At 40.8% G+C, this 15,058-nt stretch overlaps 1 protein-coding gene across 1 annotated transcript in view; it reads right to left on the bottom strand.

Annotated features, from left to right (window-relative positions):
- gpc5a (glypican 5a) overlaps window positions 1-14,632 on the bottom strand; it is a 124,370-nt gene extending 109,738 nt beyond the window's left edge. The window contains exons 1-2 of the mRNA XM_080438704.1: window positions 14,258-14,632; window positions 9,378-9,539 (exon numbers count right to left, since the gene is read on the bottom strand). Of these exons, the coding sequence (XP_080294830.1) occupies window positions 9,378-9,539; window positions 14,258-14,411 (316 nt within the window). The 5' untranslated portion in view covers window positions 14,412-14,632. The remainder of the gene's footprint in view (window positions 1-9,377; window positions 9,540-14,257) is intronic.
- Window positions 14,633-15,058: the final 426 nt, after the last annotated feature.

Below are 15,058 nucleotides of genomic sequence, written 5' to 3' on the forward strand. Positions count from 1 at the left end.
ACACCCTAATCCCCCGGAGACTCCTTCCTTACTTAGGAAATGCTTCCTTCCTTCAGGGCTGACAGAATAAGTGATTTCTGTTCTCCAGACAGCCACGGTAAAACGGAGAAACCTGTATTACAAGATGGTCCCACGTTTCCACATAAAGTAATATGCTTACGGTACAGGTGAACTGAAAACAGAAACTAAAAGGAAAAGATTGAACTGAGACAAGGTATAAGTGGTTGTTCCTATGTTCTTGTTAAGTGTAGAAATAATATATACTTTCATCAAACTGCCATGTTCTGTTATGTTTTCACTAGTAACAGTTTATTCATCTTCAGCAGTGATTTGATCTAGTGTTACTAATAGGATTTTGTGTAAAGATTGACCCTTAGAGTAAATAGTAGAGCCTTCTCAATGAAATGAACACTCGGGATTTTGCTTTGTAGATGACATTATTATGAGCACTGTGTTGTTGAGATCGCTCGAAACACCAGCCTGTCATCGCTACTGATAAATATAATACATATTGTCGCTGTCGGGTGTAAACTTTGTATGTTGTAACTTTTTAAATGAAATAAAGAACCTGTGATCAATTATTATTTATTCACAAGCTCTTGTTAATACTCTTCATTTACAAAAGAAAATCGTGAAAAAACATTTAAAACGTTGAAATATGTAGATACAAGATTTCTACCAGACAGCAACGCTACACAGTCAGAATCTCTCTGCACAGACATGACATGAGATATTTGATTACCATACACTTCAATTCACTGCACAGCTAAGCACAATGTGTAAAGTAAATCTCTTAAAGGGAAAAGCACAAATAGAAATAAAGACAGAGTTCCTATGTATCAGCGTGCTGCTGTGTATAATCTAATCTTGAGTATGGCCGGAAGACGACAGCCAGCAGCAATAAATCTCCATTTCAAATGGGCACAAGCGAGACACACAATGTAAAGTGCTGACAAGTGATTGTATTTTTAGAGCTCATGTGTATGCAGTACAGCAGAGTAGGCTGTGTGTGTGTGTGTGTGTGTGTGTGTGTGTGTGTGCGTGCGTGCGTGCGTGCGTGCGTGCGTGCGTGCGTGCGTGCGTGCGTGCGTGCGTGCGTGCGTGCGTGCGTGCGTGCGTGCGTGCGTGCGATTTCTGACATGTGTCCCCTAAGAAACATAAACACATGCAAAAAAAGGCAACACATGACAGGGGCACTAACGCACGCATGCATACACACACGCGCGTGCAGGCACACACATACATACATACATACATACATACATACATACATACATACATACATACATACATACATACATACATACATACATACATACATACATACATACATACACATACATACATACATACATACATACACATACATACATACATTCATGCTGTAGGCAACTGGGCATATGTGCTCACTCCTCTGTCCACCCACACTCTAAGGAAAGAGTTCAATATTTACACTAGAGTGTGAACTGAACTGTAGGAACCAGCTGTAAGTAAACATGTTATGCGTGTGTGTGTGTGTGTGTGTGTGTGTGTGTGTGTGTGCTTATTTTTGAGTGAAAAAAAAACTAAAAATAAGTAAGCAAAACAAGTCAATGTCCACCCTCCACAAAGCCTTGTAAAAGAAAGCATGACCACATACATGTAATTAGCTCAAAAGAATGGTCCCAGGATTAGAAAGAGCTAAGCTAGCTAGTACGTCTAATACAGTAGCTGCTGGCAGAGGAGAAAAACAGACTTGTTGTGGTTAGACTGGCGACATTGTTTCACTGCAGCAGCCCAAATGGCCGGATTGTTGCAGGGTATTGACTCTGAATAATCCAAGCTTCACTCTAAATCCTCATCCTCTAACTTCAAACGCTGTGGAAAGACTTTCAATAGAGTCTGGCAACCGCCCAACTTTCTCTCCATCAGTCTCTCATTCTTTCGCTCCTTCCTTTTTTGCTCTCTGTCCTCCCTTGGATCAACTGTCCGGGCTCGAATCACAAAGCCATGCCCATTTCTGTGGGAATCTCGAGGAGGCCCAAGCTCTGGTGGGCAGTCGCTCACACACACACACACACACACACACACACTCACACACACACACACACACACACGCACGCACACACACACACACACACACGCACACACACACGCACGCACGCGCGCACACACACACACACACACTCCTCTTGTAAGAAGTGACAACAAAGGAGGCACGGCTGTAGACCTGATGGACAAAGAGTGTTGACTAAATGAAAGGTCCGCATTTCACACAAAAGACCAGAGAGCAGGTTAGAATGGATTTCAAGGCCAGCTGTGTGAAACACTATAAAATCTAACAATCACGTCACTGAAAATATGTTATGTGTACACTGATATCTGTGCAGTACTAATCGTCTATGCAGACCTGGCAAGTTGACAGTGCCATTTAGAATCATTATTAACCGTTGTTTCAAAGACCAAGAGCTTATCCGGACCACCAAAACGTGATTAGGAAGCAGAATGGGTTGAAATCATTAAATTCAAAGATGCCAACATATCCACTGACTTCAGCAATTTGATCTGGCAAACACTTCATTATCCCTTCATCCCCGCCACCATCACTGGCACCACTCTCCCCTCTGCAACAAAAGCTAAGATGGATTTATTCTCTCAGAGGGGGTCACAAATAGAGGTGAAACACCCCTGGAGCCAGAACAGTGCTGCTAATACAGCACCTTGTTAATATGTTCTCAAATGTAAGACATACAGTATATCATAGCAAGTCAGCTTTATGGTGTTGTGGAAAGCTTACGCATATAATCTGTCCCTGATATAAATCATTGCTGAAAATGCATAGGCTACCTCTACAGAGGTTAGTGTGAACAAATTAATAAGGCATGCATAAATCTTTACAAAATAGTGGCATGAAAAACTAATTTGAATGTTAATTTCAATCTATTCTTTCTAGGCACAAAAAAAATGCATTATGATAAACCAATAAATCCATGTCATTAACGCTGTAGAATTGGGTATTGGTGTCACAACAAGTAAAAACAAGGGGAACAAGAGTCTAAAAGTCCTGCTTGCTCCTAGCACCCCAGGTAGTAGTTTTCAAGATAATTGTGTTTGGGAACAAAGCGTTGAACAGACAAGTTTCCTGCGGGCATGGGGTCAAAATCAGTAGGCGTTATTATCCGGGAGCATGAAGGTGCACAGCAAATTCCATGGCAATCCAGCCAATAGTTTTTGAGATATGTTGTTTGGGACAAAAGTGTTGGATGACTGACATTGCCATGCTTAGAGCTCTGCTGCTAGTTGAGCTAAAAATAAATATACCACCCAAAAAATTACAATATAAGGAAACCAACATCAACATGTATGTAAAAGTGGAGTCCTATAAAAGGCAACATACTTTCCCTAACTGAGGCAAGTAGCCAATTTGTGACCAATATAGAAACTTTACTGGAAGAGAACACTGCGTTACTGTAGTCAGTGGTGCAGTACTATTTTAGGTTGGTCACATCTCAGTATCCGTCTTTGTTCAAAATGTACCATCTCATGTTCAGTTCAGACCAAAGACTCGCTATGAAATGAAAACGTTTAAGCTAGATTTATTTTCTGCAAAACAACAATGGTTCCCAGATGCAAGTACGACGGAGCATACATTAAGCATTACAATGTTGCAGAGAGAAATCGGAGCGATCTGAATTTCTCCTAAGACACACTACGGTGAATATGTAAATAAATCACATAACAATTTGACCTGTGAAATCAGAAAGAAGGGTAGGATTACTTGCCCATAGCATTCCATCCACTTTTCACAACATGCATCAGTTTCTTTTTACTATTGAGCCAACCTTGTGTGTCTTAAATTCAGGCTTCTTAAGCAGAGCTCATATAATAAACAGGCATGAGTAAAACTTGCAACAATCGTTATGTTTAAGTGATCCATTCCATACTAATCCACACACCAATACTTACAATGGTTTTCACAAGTTGCAAATTTACCATCCAAAAAGCAATTAACAAAGAAATGTGACACTTTAAATTCCCAGTTAACATTCCTGTTTAGTTCATTCCCAACAACACTGTAATAAGAATACCAAAATTACAAGGAAGACACTGAGACAGACATGCCCCTTGTTTTAAAGTGTCATTAAGGAGAAACAAAATGAGTTTTCCTTATGGAGACTGGCATGACAAGAACTGAATTTGAATCAACAGACTTAATGAATCCAAACTTCTTTAAAGAGTACCTCATATACTGTACAGTACCTCCACCACAACTACCACACACAATTTACTCAATTTATACTTTGTATTGCCTTTTATCTATTGTTTTAAGAGAAATCTTCACTGAATTAAAGCTTTAGCACAACACAATTGGCTACACAGAAACTGCCCTAACGTCTAAACTTGAGTAGACAAATTAGTAAAAGAATGTTGCAACTAAACACTATAAAAACGAACATACTGACTGAAAACATCAAATCAAACTCAGTTCCTTCCTGTCCCCTCAATACAATTTCTTGCTCAAAGAAAAATGCATTGTGCTTCTTTTATTATTCAACCCTTAAATCTGTATATGAATATACCATCAAATTCAAATAGTAATAGTGTGTTAAGAGTACTCTAACACACTATTACTTTTCCAACATTTCTTGAAGGATCAGTGTTAGGGACCCTCTAACTGTTAGAGGGTCCTTGTTAGAGAAATGTTGGGAAATTAAAAAACCTTTTAATTATAATTATCATGTCAGGCAGTACACAGAACAATCACTGAGCAGGTCCAATGGAGCAGTTGGGGGTTCAGTGCCTTGCTCAAGGGCACTTCAGCGATAAATGATAATTAGACCTATTTCAGAGAGAAAGAGAGGGAGAGAGAGAGAGAGAGAGAGAGAGGGAGGGAGAGAGAGAGAGAGAGAGAGAGAGAGAGAGAGAGAGAGAGAGAGAGAACCAAAATTAAGAGGCAATGAGAGATAGAAAGACAGAAAGCAGACTGGCGGAGGCGGGGAACCACCCACATAGCATTGTACTAAGCAACCATTCAGATTTTACAGAGCCTAAGCAATTAGTCAAGAAGACGCTCCGTCCCTCCATTATAAGGAGAAACTAAGTGTGGCATCATATGTATGGGAAGCACGGAGGGACACAAATGCCTGGCAAAGCACTCTCCCAGATCTTAAGACCAAAGTACAAAAGAATTGTTACGCTGTTCAAGTGACGACATAAAAGAAACACAATTCATGCATTTAATGTGTCTTTCCCATCTAGGCAGGTCTCAGCGATGCAGAATTAATGAGGGTGGATTGTTATTTGACTTCTCTCGTGTGATACGAGGCATCCTGAGGTTTCCTTCCACTAATTCCCATGGAAGAGAGCCAGTGCAGCCACAAAACACGTTGAAAAACAGTACATTATTGCTGCTGTCGGGCAGTTTTGTTTAGTTTAAATTAATGCTCTCCTTTGTCAGTCACACAGCATTGCGTAACAGTAGCAAAGAATTCCGATCTACAAGCTCACAACATGAGCTTATCTGTTATTTTCGCTATTGTTGAAAGGTTTTGAGAACTTTAAACTTTTCACCTATAATTACGTGCCCAAAATAGGGATGGCTGGTTGAAAGTGGTATATATAATAATATTTAAGCAACGTTTTTCCCCATGTCCTGAAAAGTACCTGTTGTGGGCATATACAAGGTTTTCACATGACAGCAACAATATACAAAATATTAGAAAGAAAGAAAGAAGAAATATTAGAAAGAAAGAAAGAAAGAAAGAAAGAAAGAAAGAAAGAAAGATAAAGGAGTTTGTATTATTTTTCACACCCACACCACACTGCAGTGGGGTGGAGGAAAGAGGGAGAGCTAGTAGGAACGATGGGGGGTGAAGACAAAAACAAAAACATTTACTGGTAGTCTGCAGGCGATTGACAGCCTGCACTCTAATTTGAGAAACAACAGAGAGAACATACAGTATGCTGTGCATTACAACCATGGGCAGGAAGGAGCAGGAGTTAAAAGGGGAAGGCTAATGTGCCCATTTGTTATGTGCAAGGCCTTCAATTAGGCATCTTTATTTGATGCAGCTGGAGACAGTGATTCAGCGCCAGGACAAGAGCAGAGAGCGATGGAGAAATAGAGAGGAGGGAGCAGGGTGGGAGGGAGAACACAGACAAGACAGATAACAGCCTCAGACACTAGAGATATTAAGTTAGTCTATAAAATGCTCCTCCAAGTGGTTCTCCAAGGGGGGTTTACAAAACTCTCACAGTTAATGCTCATCATGAGTGGGTAACAATGAAAAGCACCACCATGAATCTCCTCTATTATGTAAAAGAAAGAAGAAAAAAAACATACACACATGAATCTTTAATAATAATAAAAAAATACTACACTGCTCTCATTTTTGCATTTCTGAGCACTGTGCCACAGCATTTCAATATCTTGTCCTCAAATGAACTGGACAACCATCAAAGTCAAGACATATCTGGGCAGTTGGGGTGATAAAAATAAAAAGTTGAATTAAGATACTGGTGGGATACTGTCAAGCAGATGCCCTTTCATGCTTTTGAGCATATAACCTCCTTTTTCCTATCTCTCTTGGTCAGTCAGCATGTGTGTGTCCCCAGACAGTATTTGTCTTTCATGTGTCTTAAAGGTTCCTGCACATTGTCCACACAAAGCACAAATATGTGGCCTGCTGAGTGGGGCTTCAGGGGAGTTCTTTTTTCTCCCACTAAGGTTTGCCTTTCATCCATGGCAACCGAATTGTGCTATCCCAGAAACCCTGCAGAGCCGGAGTCAAACACTACCCAGGACTTGCTATCAATCAACTGGCATGATGACTGAGTAAGCGTCTACGTCAAACACAATAATAATCGCGTGAAGCTATGAACGAATGGGATCGGGGAAATGTCTTCCTTTCCTTTCCTAATGCTTTATATTCAGTAAAACTGCACGAGGAATCTGTCAAATTAACAATAACTTTTATCCGCAGACAGTTCTTCATTTTTCTGTCTTATAAAAGGGCCATGGATTATGTATTGGCTGTGTGGATATGGTCATTTCTCATGCAGCAGTTAGCTACATGTCATGTTGCACCCACAGGACAACTTTAACAGTCAGTGCACTGCAGGCACACACACATACAGTATACACACACACACACACACACGTACGCATGCACACGCGCACGCACACACGCACACGCACACGCACACACAAACACAAACACAAACACAAACACAAACACAAACACAAACACTTTGAATTTATTTTGCATATCTAAGTACTGTATTGACACACAATTGCTACTGCAAGGGCTTTGAGTGCCAGTAAAACTGTAAAGCATAGATGGTGGAGGAAGACATCCATGTTTGTTCACTAACAGGAGTAGTTGCTGACAAGGAATTCCGTTTGGTTTGGCAGGAATGCACACTGCCAGCCAATCCAGTGGTGAAACTACATGACTGCTGGTCTTCTTCTTTTTTTTTGCAGTACTTCCAAACAGCAACCCATTCCTATAAAACCAGTTTGACTGTTACCCCAAAGTGTCTATTTTGTAGCCTAGAAAACTGAAACTGTCGGGATTTTCCGGTGCATGTTTAGGCTTTTATGGAAAAGACATAAATAACCAATACTGGTATTGGTTGTTAACCACTTAAGTGCGGCCTGTCATCGTACAAATAGCTAAAAAACTACAAACTCACAACGCATTGCATTGAGACACTTTGAGAGTTTGTAGATCTGCTTTTTTCTTTTTCATCATTACTAATATGAAACCTTTTGAAAGATTTATGAATTTCCCCAAAAATAGTGACAACAGGGTTAATGTGGTTAAATATGTCCTTCATTGACAGACCATTCAATTATTTTTCGTAGTTTCGTTTGAGTAAGGGGCAGGAACAAGATTTTCTCCCTCCCGCTCCTTTTTGGTCATGGAATGTGTTCATTGAGTTGTTTTGAATGTGAATTGCTATGCATTTCCATGAGCGGAACAAATATTGAAATGAAACGAAATCCCCCTGCACTACATAGCATACACAAACTCACAGTTTGGCTGTTAGTATGAGTGCAACGAGAGACAACAGGCTCTATAAACTCCAACCAAAGATTCTGACCATGAATTCAAATTCCAGAGTGGACACATGAAAACATCAGAGAGCAAACACAGGGCTATGCCCCAGTAAAACCTGAGTTAAAAAACACTGCATACACAACTCTCCTACAAATCTTCTGAGTTCAGTAGGTGGAGGATAACACTATATCTTTAAACCGAGAGAGATCGTTAAAGTGAATTGGCTTAATGATACGTCTCAGACTGCATGTAGTCATAAGCTCTGTATTCAAAGCCCACCCATTTCAGATATCATATGACAGCTCTCGGGCCTGACTGTGTGAGCTAACCTACACAAGGCAGGGAGAGCACACAGACAGGGGCATGTTTTCGCCTGCAACCCTACTGTCACTCATTGCTAAGGAGCTACGGGATGGAGAGAAGACTGAAAAAAAGGGAATGAGGTTAAGACCATAAGGAATTTGGGGGCTGATGACCACTTTGGCGTGCACGCCTGTGTATAGCTTAACCCAAACTAAGCAAACCAAATACGTAGGAGGCATCATACTGATGGTGATGATGGCGATGGTGATGATTATGATCATCTGAGATTACTATAGTTAGGAGAAATTTGAGAAATCTAAAGTGGATAAACAACGCAGAGCAAGAGGGCTCAGTTCTCCAGCATATGAGCCTATATAGACTTTTACAAAGATGTTTGCATCTGGACAGGATAATTACTTTGTAGCATTTGGAATATAAGAAAATGGTGCTATAAATAATTTACACAGTTTTCTTATCTTATTCACGTGTCCTAATCTGTAAAAAATATATATACCCGTATATTTTATTCTGGTTAGGACATATTTGGGTATCGCCCACAAGTGTAGATGATATTATCGTAGATGATATTATCTACACTTGTGCTCCTCAGTATCACTCATCCACCCCCTACAGAAGGCCTCCTGGGCCTCCTACCACCACAGCCAAGCTATCTAATCTCATGATCAGAGTGTTAGTGGCAGACCTGGAAGGAAGACAGACCCGCTCTGTTTGTGCTGAAGTGTAGCCTCACTGCACACACGTGCACACGCAAGTGTGTGTGCACAATGAAAAGCACACGCACACACACACATACACACACACACACACACACACACACACACACACACACACACACACAAACACAAACGCAAGCAACTGACTGGCCAATGACTCTGACTACACCAACAATGATCCCAAACCGTGATGGCAGACAGACATACATACAAAACACCTACACAACAGCTGGGACACATGCAATTATCTTTATAAACAGTCATGCACTTGTATAAACACACACAAATAAATCCTCACCTTGAAAAGCAGCCACATTGCGCGAGATGAGGAACTTGAGGCTGGAACTGGAGGTCTGGAGAACGTTCTGGAGGTCTCTCCTGGCTGCCACTTGGTACTTCTCCTCCATCTTTTTAGTGCAGCAGGTCAAGTTCTTGGACATGCATACCTGCAGGTCTGACCCTGAGTTTCAATGAAAGGTAATCACTTATTAGTTTGACACATTATGGCCACGCTGTTAGAATCAAAAATAACTAGAAAAAGTGCTCCTCGGAGCACAGGTCTCCGCCAGGTCAGGTTGCAGCACGTCCTGCAAAGCTTAGCCTATGGGCGGTGCCGGAGATTAGCTGGTGACAGACGGACACACACACACACACACACACGCGCGGACGGACGGACAGGGGGTAAAACATACTCTCTCCCATACCTTCGGCCTGGCGGAGACAATAATAACAGGAAATTGGCAAAGTATGTGTCTGATAAACTATAAGGCAAAACATATTGATTATACATTTAGAGAAAGTTCAAATTAACACTGTTATGGCCGTTTAAATAGGGTACAAAAGGAGTCATTCACATTTGGATTCTTTAAAATTTGATGGCGTAAATGTCTGTATTGGTGACAATCAAACCCATTAAGTCATGCGTAGAATAGAATAGAAGTATTTGAATTGAATAGCTTTGGGATATTTGAACAGTAAAATCCCATTAATTTACTGTATCTGTGACGGGTGTACAAAGTGCACCAAATGGACCGCTACGGTCCTTACGGGTCCATCTGGAGTTACATTTTACTGTGTGGCCAAACAAAACATATGTCTATGTATTTCACATTCTTGAATTTCCTATATACAAAGCTATGCTTAATGTATACTCTGTACAACGGTGACGTCGAAAATGAAATAAAACTAATACAAACTAAATCAGGCTCTAGAGACTGTATGGCGTTGCAGTGGACTGGGTGTACCGTAATCTTTTAGAATTGCACAAGTCTGAACAAGTCATGCAAGTGCTGAAACACTGAAACAGACAGATTTGAGAGGATATCAAAGTCAAAATGTTATCGCCTCACCAAGTGATGTTTCAGATTTTTCCACTGCATAGAAATGTAAGCAATCTGCACACATAGGGGACGATCAAAACATCTTAAAGGGGGGATGCAAAACTTTGAAAATGCTCCTCCTCTCAGACATGCTGAGGCAAAGTGTAAAGAACTGTTGCCAAAGACACTATCAGCGCCATGTTGAGGTTCAGTGCAGTGGGAACAGAGCTGGTGATGGCACATGTTGAGGAATTCTAACTTTTCTAGATAAGGAAACATAAAAGCAACACGGGTCTTGCTTTTTTTAACCTAAACGCTCCCCGGAATCACTTCCACGTCAATATCAAAGACCGTTTTCTCTCAAGGTGACAGACTGGCCTGTTGTTTTCACCTTAACAGGGTGCAGTTTATTATAAGTTATTTATTTGAGGGTCGTTCTGACTCAGTGGTCCAACATATTAGTGCCCAACCATTGTTGAAGGAAACAAAAGTTGAAAAAAGCATTTCTATTTTGTTTACGGTTAGAATACTACAAGCATTCCAGCTTCATCATCAGTTCAGTAACATAAGTTTAGGTGCATGGGACTAAACAACCTGCTAAGACACGGTCATAAGCAAAGAATTTAAGACCCTATTGACAGCTGGTTTAACAAATTGAAAAAGCTCCGTATACAGCTGTCAAAGAGATTGAGGGCTAGAAACAATGATTTTATCACACACCTTCCACCCCATATTGAACTAAGGCTTACACATAATGATTGACAGCACAGGAAAACCCCGTTGCTACAAAGACAAAAGAAAGCCCAATTGAACTTTTCCTAAGGTTACTGTACTACAGACACCTGTAAATCCTTCTGTAGGCAGATGATCGTGATCGGTGCTATATTTACAAAAGACCAAATGACGTGTGTTCATAGGAAAGATCACCCCTCACCCATACCAAACCTCCATGGTCAAACACAGTGGAGGTTGGGTAATGCTGCCTGTGGGGTTGCTTTTCTGGCACGATGAAATCGGAGGATAGTCAAGGCATTTTGGAGTAACATGTTCAGTCTAGTGGCAGAAAACTGGGTCGCTGTTGGAGATGGTTGCATTTTCAGCTGGTCATCCCTAAACATACGTCAACAACTACTATGATTTAAGCAGAAATGATGGGCTCTTCAAGAGGGAGCAACCACTAATCCAGATCTCACTACAATTCAAAAAAAAAAAAAAGTCCCAACCAGTGGAAGGTCTGTAAACACCGGAGCAGGGTGGTACAGTTGCAGAGGAACTGCCTTTTAACTAGACTAGAAGGCACAGGTTCATGTCCTGTGTTTGCACAGGACAGGCCATACCTTGATCAAGGAGGACTCGGAAGAATACAACTGAATATCTGAAACAATGAGATCCCACTAGCACCTTTCCAACTTCACCGCCACAAACAAAACAGCGTCCAGATTTAAATCCCAGACGTTAAGGTTCATTTAAAATGTTGGGAGTGATGATGATGGCCTTGCAAGGGGATACTTAGAGCTTTAAGAGGCATTTGAGGGTTTTCAGTCCGTCAGATATGTTTCCTCACAGCAGCAGAGGAAGGGGTGATGAAGTAAAAATGGAGTGGCTTGTGTTTGGCAGTCAGCATATTTTACAGTTATAGCTTTTCTTTCCAAGAGAAGAGGCTAGACAGCATGCGACCACATATCAACCAAATCTTCCCAAAAAGTCCAGACATTTAAAGCCGTCGGTCATTGGCAATGGACACTTGCCAAAGTTTGTTTTTTCACTCATGCTTCTCTGGAAAAAACAATAGTATTACAGAATGAGAAAACACCCATTCAATACAAACGTATAAGCATTATTCTGTGGTGTATATTATGTGCAATGATCAGCAAGTGTAATGATTCACTTCACACACAATTATTCCTGCACAAGCCACTTATCCTCTGCTTTGGAAATCCAAAGCACTATAGAGTTGTTTTTTCTTCTTCATCTCACCCACCAAATGTGTTGTAGGGCATATTCTTACCACATTAAGCAGCAATTCCCACTATCAACAGTCAGTGTAACTGATGGTCTACTGTTGGACACATCCGCTACATAAAGCAGTGGTTTTCAACCTTTTCAGGCCGCGACCCCCCAAAAAATAATCATGTTTGAACTGGGGACCCCAACCCCCAACCTGACAACCTTGCCTCTTTCTTATATTACTTTTGATGCAGTAATGGTCTTTTTCTTTTCTTTCTTTCTTTTTTAGGTGTTAAAAAGGTCTTAAAGGTCTGTAAAGTGTCACTTCACTGTCATCTGAGGACCCCACAACATCATGTGGGTCCCAACCCACAGGTTGACCATTAACCACTGACATAAAGTAAGGCAAATGTTTGCCTTTATACTGATGCTAGCCTAGAATATCACTGTTGAACTTGATTTGCTGTTGTAGGGGTGAATGGAAATGTATCTCAATCATATATGCAGGGATATGTTTTGGCACATGATGACGTGCACTGGATGAACACAGAAAGACAACCTTCACCTTCAAGCTGAAGATAAATCATAGTTGCTGGTGCCATTATGAAAGGTTCGAAATGTACACTTTCAGACTAATCACATAAATCCTATTTGTAATTTGTAATAGCCTAAGCTAAAATGTATCTCGCATATTCAAAATGTGGGGTATTTATAATCTAGCAAATAAATAAATACTATACTCATACTATGCTAGCTAGTAACAGTCTAATATGAAAAAAAAAATGTTTTTGTTTATAGGCCTATAGGTTTCAAAATTGTTATATTGCCCAGTAAGTGGTACTCTTCAATCTACCAGTGGTTCTCAACCAGTGGTCCGGGGACCACCAGTGGTCCTTCAGGGGGTTCCAGGTGGTCCCCAGCTAAATGATGTAAGAGTTGGTAACCAAATGGACCCTGACCCTTATTAGATCTTAGATCTCTTGAGAGTGTAAAATGAAACCAAATGGACTCTTATGAGCGTGAAATGAAACCAAATGGACCCATAAGAGTCCATTTGGTTTCATTTTACACTATCAAGAGTTAGATTATTGTTAAACATCTGCATTACTTAATTTACAAGAAGTCTACACAATTAGAGAATGTAGAAGAGTTGTTATTTTCATCAATGTTTGCCTGTTATTATCTCTCCTAATGGTATAACATCGATACAGCATGGAATTGTGGACAAAATCTTATCCAACATAACAAAATATTCTAAGTCTTGGGTCTGAGTGTCTAAAATCTCATCAAATGGTGGTCCGTGGCTCAAATGCCCAATAAATAATGGAAGTTGATATGAAAAGGGTTGAAAATCACTGATCTACACAAAAAAGGTAAAAAGAAGAAGAAAGTCCTCACTATAGCGGCAGGTAAATAGGATCAAAAATGGACTATCTCATTTGCGGACTTGCAATATTACAGTAACACAGAGGTACTCAACCTGCGGGGGGGACCCAGGGGGTCCCCACATGATTTTTTTTTTGGGGGGGGTCCCCAGATGACTGTATAAGTGACAATTTAAGGACGTTTAAAAAGTTTTTAATACAAAAAAGAAGAAGAAATTAAATGAAAAAAGACCATTACTGAATAAAAAATAATCAACAAACTATACTATAAAAACAGGTTGAAAATAGCCTATCTACAAGCTCACAACGCGAGGCGTTGTGGGCTTGTAGGTCGGCTATTTTTTTACTATATTTATCTGTGGAACCGAGTCGAACTAAATGTAATGCCCCAGTTCAAATATGATTCTTTTGGGGGTCGCGACCTGAAAAGGTTGAGAACTACGCAGTAACACATCGAGTGACGCTAAACTCAGTCTCACGTATAGCCTGGGGGTGCAGTTTTGCAATTCAATCCACCATATCCATACCTGATTTTGGCTTTAAAGGCAATAATTTAATCGGTCCTATTTGCCTGAGCTGGAAAACTTTGCGCACTTCGTCGCAGCTGCTTGGGCTTCCAAAACTTAATCCAGTGCAACAACAAGCCAGGAACAAAATGCAGTTCAACTCTTGCAAACCCATTATAAAATCCCGATTTACAAAAAAAAATAGTTTTAAGACGATGATCAAGCTCTTTCAAACCATATTTAATTGCTCAGAGGCTACTCAGGTGAGTCCCACATTTACGATGTCACAGATCACCATAGGCTATTATAGAGTGGTTAAGGAAAGTATCCCAGATTCTTCAGTAGGTTAGATCTCTGCATTCCAGTCATATGGAAAGTTGGTGCAGCGTGTTGTCAGAGTCAAGACATGCTCTCCAAATTGGTCTGGTCGAGCGCTGAGGCGGTCCATGAATACCAAAACGCTCGCCCCAAAACAGAGTCACCCACCCCGGGGCAAAGCCGGCAGTATTCACCTGGTATTCCGAAACGTAACCTCAGTAAACTACGCCTAAACCTAACCTTATTCCTAAACGTAACCTCAGTAAAACGATGCCAAAACCTAATATTATTCCTAAACTTAACCTCAGTCAAACTATGCCTAACTATTTATCCTCAGTAAAACACGAATACAAGAACCGCCGGTCCGCGCATAATAAATGGGGGCAAGCGTGTTTTGGGGCGAGTCTTCGGTTACCGGTTCCATACCTGCGGGCTTTTTGAGTCCCCTCGCTGTCTACTTGGCCTGCAGCTCCATAGCGCCATCTAGTGGATACGTCGGTAAGT

Source organism: Gymnoscopelus braueri, assembly GCF_963280865.1.
Source record: "Gymnoscopelus braueri genome assembly, chromosome: 1".
NCBI lineage: Eukaryota > Metazoa > Chordata > Actinopteri > Myctophiformes > Myctophidae > Gymnoscopelus > Gymnoscopelus braueri.